The sequence below is a fragment of the Crocodylus porosus genome, unplaced genomic scaffold (assembly GCF_001723895.1).
Source record: "Crocodylus porosus isolate Cpor-Errol unplaced genomic scaffold, CroPor_comp1, whole genome shotgun sequence".
Lineage (NCBI taxonomy): Eukaryota > Metazoa > Chordata > Crocodylia > Crocodylidae > Crocodylus > Crocodylus porosus.
Window position 1 is genome coordinate 107,341,026 of NW_017728918.1, and position 9,206 is coordinate 107,350,231.

General features: G+C 40.4%; 1 protein-coding gene across 2 annotated transcripts in view; it reads right to left on the bottom strand.

Moving 5' to 3' along the window:
* Positions 1-1,657: 1,657 nt before the first annotated feature.
* The window catches only part of LOC109312024 (trace amine-associated receptor 1-like), a 28,698-nt gene continuing 21,149 nt past the window's right edge, over positions 1,658-9,206 (bottom strand). For both annotated transcript variants that reach the window (XM_019538062.1, XM_019538060.1), the window contains one exon: positions 1,658-3,090. In XM_019538062.1, the coding sequence (XP_019393607.1) occupies positions 1,961-3,013 (1,053 nt within the window). In that variant the 5' untranslated portion in view covers positions 3,014-3,090 and the 3' untranslated portion in view covers positions 1,658-1,960. The remainder of the gene's footprint in view (positions 3,091-9,206) is intronic.

Consider the following 9,206-nt stretch of genomic DNA (forward strand, 5'->3'; position numbering starts at 1 on the left):
TTTTAGTTAGCTTGGGAGAATACAGATTTACAAAATGGCAATGAAACAACAATATATTAAAAGAGGCAACAGGGGATATCTGTATTTTGGTTTATTGAAATGTAGCATTATTTTCATTTCCCAGTGAAACACTTAACAGCTAATTTTTATTCTCTTTTTGCTAATTATTGTACAAAAACAGACAAGATCTGACAAATGACACATGTATTTTTACCATCGAAAAGGAAGCAGGATCCAATCTTTTATACATTTATACCTAGCAGAGCTCTTCCTACAACATATAGTTCACTGTGGGCACCTCTCCATTACTTCCCCCAGTAGCAAGTACAACTGATGATATTATTTGCAGGATCAAACCAAAGGTATTATTCTATTACAGTTTGATAGAACATTAATTTTAACATAACAATGTCATACTGTAAAAGCTAACAAAATATTTTGATTGACAGATGTTTTATGCCACATACAGGCATTAGTTTCTACCAGGAGAATCATAGCTCTCCTGTTATAAACTATAAGCATAAAGTCATTCACAGATTTTTTCCCAGAACAAACATGGTGGTTCCAGGAGAAAAATAACCCATCTTCAGTCCAGTAGATGTCACTCCTGGGAGAGCCTCTCTTAGCAGGATGAATATCTGTACACTTTCCTGCTGCTTCAGTCCTTCAGGGACCAACAGGAGTTCAGTGGTAGTGAAATGCTTCCTCTGTCTTCCCAAGGTTTGGAAAAAATCAAGCAGTGGAAAAATGTTCCCCATGCCTTCCTGAGACCAAGAACCAAGCAGAGGAGCAACTGTTCTTTGCTTCCCATCCTCTCCTCAAGCTGGGGTCTCTGGAGTGAGGGGTGGGTGGGGAGCGTTGGTCCCACTGCTCCTGTCCCCTCAGGAACTGGGGACTGGAGCAGCAGCTGCTTCCCACACTTCCCCCATACTGGGATCACCCAGTCTTTGGCAGGTACAAGCAGAAGGGGAGAGGGAGAGGTTTCACACTGAAAAAATCTCCCAGAAACATTTTTAGTGCTCGTCCCTTGCTGTTTGATGTTCCTTCTGAATTTGTTGCATGAAAGGGTCACTTACTGTTTTGATACTTTTTGACATGCAATCTTAAATGCTAACCTTATTAAATGTAAATAAGCATTGAAAGAGGAATTACTTTAAAACAGACCCCCTCATTCTTTAGGTCAGGGGTTTTCAACCTTTTTGGATCAGTGTAACCCTGGCAGCTGGACACAGAGCAATGTACCCCGGTGGCCAAATGTGGAGCATGGTGTGGGGGGCAGGGGATGGTGCACGGCCGAATGCGGAGCAGCAGCAGCTACCATGTGCAAGCTTTCCCTGTCTCCTGTGTCTGGCCAGGCAGGCGGCAACTGCATGGTAGCATAGGATGATGTGTGGTAGTGCTCCATCCCTGCCCACCTGCATGTACCCCCTAGGGCCTTCTCAAGTACCCCTGGGGATGCACATACCCCTAGTTGACAACTTCTGCTTTGGGTTATCACTTCAAATCCATTTGTAGATCCAACAGGAAACCCATTTTGCACATTCCTTAGAGGGCAGAAGATTCATACAGATATTAAAATGTATTTGTATCAGTTAAACAAATAAATATTTTATTTATTTGTTTCTCTTGTTCCACTGTTTCTTGCCTCAGAATGATATACTTCCACATACACTGATATAAGGTTCTTTTACATTGCAAACTTTGTCTAAAGTGTATAGTATAAAGCTCAGCACACTGTAAATATTAAACCAGTCTTTCATGAATATAACAAAAGAACCAAGGTTCCTTTGGCGCAGGCTCCAGGCAGTACTGGGAGAAAGGTTTAAGGTACTATGGTTAGCTGCCTGAACAGATTTGACAAGTGAGTAAGCAAGCATCTGTCAACTCCTTCACCGTTAGCTCTTGCTTTCATAAATAAAATCTCCAAACATAAGAGAATGGTCCAACAGTTCTAAGTGCATTACTCTAAAAATAATTGAGTTCTGGAAGAGTCCTGTTGAAAAATTTTACCCAGTAGAATCATTTTTAGTGCCCTGCGAAACCACGTGTAAAAAAAGGCATAAACTATTGGGTTAAATGTAGAATTCAAGTAACCAAACCAAACTAATGCATCTATGAGAACAGGAGGTGTGACATAATTCATAAAGGGATCGGTGGCAGTACAGAAAAAAAATGGAGTCCAACATAAAAGAAAAACTCCCATCACTATGCCTAAGGTCTTTGCAGCTTTTCTTTCTCTGCTTCGTGAAATGTGGTGCTTCATTTCAAGTCGGATCTGAGTTTGGCTACTTGCATCTTTGATGGATCTTGCCTGCCTCTTTGCTATGGCATATATTTTCCCATAGACACATAACATAACAAATCCAGGGATGTAGAAGGAAAACATGGAAGCTATCACACCTGATGTTTCACTAAAAAAGACAAAGCAGCCTCCTACGCAATGGATGTGATTATAAAAAATCTCTTCAGCTCCTCTTACGTTTAGTTCCAGAAAGATCATGACAAAGGCAAAAATAGCAGGGATGGTCCAACTAATGAAGATCATGACCAGTATGATGAAAGTATTTATCTTCGATTTGTATCTCAGTGGGTCACACACAGCATAGTAGCGATCAACAGAAATGAAGGAGAGATGGAAAATGGAGGCTGTACTCAGCATGATATCAGTGCTAGTATGGATTTTGCAGAAGAGTTCTCCGAAGTACCAGCAGTGTTCAACAGAGCGCACCATGCTGTAAGGCATGATGAAACATCCCAACAAGAAATCAACAGCGGCCATGGAAAGGATCAGGAAATTTGTAGGTGTATGGAGCTGCTTAAAGTGTGATATTGAGATGATAACAGTCAGGTTTCCAGCTACAGTGGCAAGAATGATGCACACCATGAGGATATACATGGAAATGCGAATGCTGTTTGACCAGCTGCTCTTTATGCAAGAGCCATTTACAGATTCACAGCAAAACTGCATCCTTCCTGAGAGCTCAGACCCACTTAAGTACACAGGATATTGCATGGACGCCTTCTGTCCTAAAGCTGAAATACATTTAGAGTTGTTTATGCTTTCCTCTGCTGTGCATCCAGCCAGGGTAACTACAGAGAGAAAAGAAAGGAAAAAACAAAGAGAAAATCATCTATTGGAACATTTATGAAATTAATTATTCTTAGTTCCTTAAACCGTTGGAAAGGATTAAATAGAAATATACTTTTATAATTAGACTCTTGAACTAAGAACCTTCTTTGCTTATATCATGTCCTACCTATTTCAACATCATAAAAGTCCTTGCTTATCCTTATCTCTTTATTAAAGTAGTAGCGTCACAAGCTGCATGAGGGAAGGTGTTTTATTGTATATAGATCGTTGTTTACAGTAGTAAAGAGGCATGTGTTCACCAGTTTTCATCCTTTAAACAGATCTTTTCTGAATTGTATCTTTTCTTATATTTCTAAAATAAAGTCAGTGTCTTACAGCAATCACACTCCTCTTTAAAATCATTTACTTTAGATTCTTCAGCCCACTTGACCGTTGTTTCCCTGAGACATAAATCAAAGACCTGGAATTCTAACTGGATTGCACAACCATGCAGCTGGCAACAGCTGGAGAACAAGAAGAGGCTTCAACGAGATTCAGAACTGTTGATAAATACCCTAGAATCTGCAATGTGAAAACATTACTTATTTCACTTTCTTTTTATGTCCGTAGCTCTGTTCTCTCTACCTATCTTAATTTTTTTTGGCTGCAATGATGACAATGTTTTCCAGGATTCTTGGTATTAATATGGGCTGTTAACATGAATGGGAACAGGAGGCGATCCATCTAGAATTATCCAGCCTTAGAAACAGTGGGTGTGTCTACATGTGCCCTTCAATGTGCAGTAGCCTATAGTACTGCTCATTAAAGTGGCGTGTAAAAAGCCATGTTAATATGCTAATGCACAGTAGAAAAATCTCTTTAATGTATGTGTAAACACACCCAGGGCACTTTTACATGGGCTGTGGGGTTGGGGTGGGAGATGCTTTAATTAAAGTCTGCTCTAATGCACTGGAATTCCAACACCTTGGAGCAGCCTCCATGCTCATGTATAGGCTCCCCCAGTGTGGGCAGGCTTAGAAAATGTGTGGGCAATAACCATTTGCTATTCTGGTTTTTTTTAGATCATAGGCAGGCTTAGAAAGTGTGTGGGCACCGGCAACACATAGGGGGTGCATGCAGGTGCATGTGCACCCCCTGAGATCAGCCACGCACCCCCTGGAAGCACCAACCACAAAACCAGAAGTGCTGATGAAAGTGCTGGTGGAAACCGTGCCCCCCCCCCGGCCGCCCTCCCTGTCAGCAGTCTGGTGCTCCTCTGATTTGGAGGCACCAGTCTCCCATGTGTGGGTCTCTGTGTACTTTAATTTCCATATCTGTAAAATGATCCTTACCTTCTTTGTGGAACATGTTAAAATCTATTAAACACTATGTAAGAACTATGTATTATTGGTACATGACCCAGTTCTGCATAGGTAGCACCCCATGGACTTCAGTGAGGCTCCATGTGAATTCAGGAATCTAACACGCAGCAGTTTGAAGGATCAGGCCTACACATGGAAAAGTATAATATTTCTGGAGAGAATTAAGTTGTGGATGAAAAAGATCCAGTCAATGCTGGTGAGCAGCGAAAAGCCTTTTGAAGTGTTTATAGACATGGTGTGTTCTCATCTGGTTCAAGGTACATATATTCTCAAATGGTCATTTCAGTACTTAACAATAGGAATACACCTTGCATCCTTAATGATGCTAGACTCTGACATAGGAGAACATGAGAGAACCATTTCCTATCATCTCCATTTGGCTAAGAGATTGTCATATCCTAGTAGCTGATGAACTTGCTTCAGTTACTTATGCCCTTTTTACTTCTTAACTGAACTACTTCAGTGCAATAGTACAGCACAAGAAATTCCAACTAGCAGACAGCACTACAGCATGTATCCTTAACAATGCAGGTTATCTCCTCTGTACTGCACACTTGTTTTCTATGGAATTTCAAGTCAAGACAAAATCAGTCAAATCAAGTCATTATCTTCAATGTATTCTGCAACCTAGGGTTATTCTAGTCAAAAGACTGTTTAAATCTTCCACAGAAAGACTTTGGCTGGTAGCGTAATTCCTCTTGCCCAGTGGAACTATACCGCACAGCTAAGATTTATCTGTGCAATAGACAGTTTTCTTGGTTAATTCTAGGAAATGAACTCCCCTAACATCTTTGGACATCCCAAACCTCAATACCTTCTACTCTGTTTCTTTAATATTTCCTTCTATTTAGAGACAACAAAAACACCAGCAATATGTGCCCTCTCCCTCCAAAAAGGAAGAAAGAAAAAAAAAACAATCTTTACCAAAACAAAGCACTCCACTGCACCCACTTTTCCCTGGGGAATGAAATAGAGAACAAACAATGTGATAGCTGACAGTCATGCTGTTCACTGTAGTTCTGGAAGGTGCTCAGACACTACATTGATGTGCCTAGCAAAAGAGTTTATACAGGGTCAACTAGATTAGAATCAAAATGCAGTATAGTGAACCTGGAGCTTTATTTTGTCTTCTGTTCCACCATTGCAGTTATGGGGCATCTACACGTGCAGTTAATGTACATGAATAAACTCTGCTCCACGGTTTTTTTGCTCCTGGGAGCACTGTTTGAATGTGTGCCTGGGAGTAATTCGTGCACAGCATGTGGAGCCAGTCAGAGCAGCCCTGGCTGGCACAGGGGCCAGGGGGTCAGCCTGCCAGCCCAAGGCTGGTCCAAGCAGGCTCAATATGCTGCAGAGGAGCTGGCTGGGGCATAAGGGTGCTTCAGTGCAGGGCTAGCTGGTAGGCAGGCACGACAGTGAAGCACCCTTATGCCCTAGCCAGCTGGGTCAGTGTTTACACATGCACTTCTATTCACAAAAAAAACCTCTGCAGCAGGGAAATACTTGTATTTACACATACTACCCTGCTGTGGAGGTTATTAGTTTCCTACCCCCTAATAAGGGTGCACATGGAGACACTGAGACATTTAATGCATAGTCAACTGCACAGTAAACATCTTGTGTGAATGCACCCACTTCTAATTAGACACCGAACCAAGCACAAAGTGTGCACATTTGTACATTTTTACAAATAATGTATATTTGATTTGCATGTTTGTATATGTGTAGCAATATAAGCAAGTTTTTATGGGTATAACAATATAAGCATACCTTAAATATAATTCAGGCTGTAGCAAGGGAAGTTTAGATTAGATATTAGAAAAAACCTTCTTACTAGGAGGATAGTAAAGCACTGGAACAGGCTGCCCAGAATGGTTATGGAAGCTCCAGCCATGGTGGTATTTAAGAGTTGGCTAGACAAAGTGTTGGATGGGATGGTCTTTTGAGCAGGGGATTGAATGAGCTGACCTCCTGAGGTCCCTTCCAACCTTCATTTTCTGTGACTCTACAATGCTATTAAAATGGCCTTGCTTAAACTAGGTCAACTGTCAATAATTCAATTCACTTAATTAAATTATTTCTTTTTAAATCTTGTTATTTCTTCCTGATTCAGATACAATGTCAAAATAAAGTAGCGGTGACTGGTATGAATTACTCCATGTTTCTGTAGACTTGTTTTTCATCTGATATAGTGAAAACAGCACTTTAAATCATGTAGACAGAACATGGCATAATGACACTTGAAGAAACCACGTAGCATTTTACAGTAGCTTTATAGAAGAGAGAGTTTATTTTAGATTTAGAGTTAACTTGTTTTTTAAAAAAAGGTGTTCTATGATGAATTGCAGCCCAGGTCATCATGGACATTTAGGTGCTTAGGATAATGAGAGTTAAAGCACCTAAGTACCTTTGTGGCTCTGAACTTCAGTGGTTTTGCCTTGCTCAAGTGTCATGCACAAAGATTGCTGTTAACACTAACAGTAACTACTAAGGGATTCAGCTTTTCTTTAATTTGTAGTCCAGTGTCCTTACGGAGGAAAGTTTGGGCACTTGTTTAAAGGGATATCTTCAAGAAGAGTAATCTAATAATTCAACTAACCATTCCTATAATAATCTTCTAGGAAAAAAAAATAAAATATTGCTTCAAAAGTGTTTCTATTGTTTTTTAGGTGCTGCACGCAACTATAATAGCATACCCATTTGTTTTTTCTTCTGAGCTAACAGGAATATAAAATGCTTTAAAAATTCCCTGTATATGTTGCATCTATATAAGCAAAGTTTCCTTTTGTAATTGACTATTTGCCTATTTATTTAGTGTGCTGTATTTCCTCCTTCTTGTTTTCTCTTGTTCCTTTGTGATTGTTCTCTACAGTTCATCTCTCTCCACAAAACCAATAATGTCTTGCCAGTTAATTAATCCAATAGGTTCTAAATGACAAGCTGGTATGGATTTTCAGATAATCTGCTTAGTAATGGTTAGTTGCAATAACCATGTGCTATTCTGGTTTTCTTTAGATGTCTTCTCTTGAAATAGTGGGAGACAAATGTGATTTATTGTAATTAAGCAAGACACTGAGAAGTCACATAACAGCTGCATATGTATATCATATTTCTAAATCACTGCAGGACAGACTATAGGTGATAGAAATTCTATTAACTGATTTATGGAATCATAGAATGGGATGAATTGGCAAAAAATTGATAAGAGTTTGATTACAATACTATGTGACCTTACTGTATTCCTATAAACTATACTGCCTCATTTTTTCTATTCTATTTCTGTATCTGACATATTCTCTTGTACTGCTTGTGCAAGAAAATGACTTCCACTGCAGCAGGCCGGCTTCTCTTCAGTAAAATCTTTAATTTTCAAGTATCCTCAGCATCCTGGGAGATGGTGCTATGAGTATCCTGAATTCAGATGTATAGTCAGTTTAGACCTTGGCTTACATAATTACCCAAACCAGAACTTTCATATGAGAAATGTACTTCATTGCTGACAAATCAGCATGACTATGCTGTTTTGTGATTTTTACTTTCACACAAACACACACACAAACACACAGAGCATATATAGCATGCCTTATGCACTGTGGTACTTTATAAAATTAATTGATGTAAAATGTCAGAGAAAGGGATACTGTTATTTGGTTTTCATTAACATCTGTTTAGAAATATTTGCCATTAATAAATACCTTCAGAGCATGACAGTAGACATAGAAATATGAAGTCAGATCTTCAGCTGACTGAAATCAGCTGAGCTTCACAGAGTTTGATAAAGCTATATGTATTTTAGCTTTATGAGACTATTTGGAGTGAATGGGCTTAGAATGTCATCTAAGGATTTTTCTCACTCTCCTATAAGGATGAGATGTGTCAGGCAAGTCTCTGCTACCGTGGGACTGTGCTGGGCAGCTCCACAGTGAATCACATCATGCTCCTTTCACATACATTACTGATCAAAATAGCTATAGTGTAACCTCCTTAGTGCAGCTCCAGGTGTATACCAGCATACACTCTCTCTTTCAGGAGTCCTTTCTGTCCCTAGCAAACCCAGCAGCATAACCCAGACAACACTTAGCTAGTTACATTCAAGAATGCAAAGGCTGATGCTTACTGGTACAGTTATAACTGCTTATCAGCTTAGAGACTGTATTACCTATGTAGGGCAAAGCCATAGCTAAGGCCTTTCTACCCTTTGCATTAGTAAGCAGAGGCATAACAAATCTACCAGATGCCTGGGGCAGCAGGATGCATGGAGGCAGTGGCAACTTCCAACTACTGCTATACTACTAGTGCGATCATGTGGCTGCAGTGACAGCTGAAATTTTTCCATCCCCATCCTAATTCAGTGCCAGGGGCAGCTACCTCAGTCACCTCACTTTAGTTACACTGCTGTTAGTAAGTACCAGCAGTAAAGCATTGGGGAGAAAATGGGTCCACCCTTTCTAAATGAGCATCTTGGACACTGTGATTTTCCAGTGTCCAAGAGGGTTCTGCTACTGTCAGAACCTGCAATACACAGGCCTATAGGGTTTTCATAGAATCAATGAATCGGAAGGGACCTAGACGGATCATCTAGTCCAACCCCCTGCCATGGACAGGAAGGAGCACTGGGAGTGGCAGGGGTCATAAGACCCCAGCCAGGTGCCTGTCCAATCTCCTCTTGAAGATCTCCAGGGAAGGTGAGAGCACCACCTCTCTGGGAAGCCTATTCCAGGCTCTGGCCACCCTTACATTGAAGTAGTTCTTCC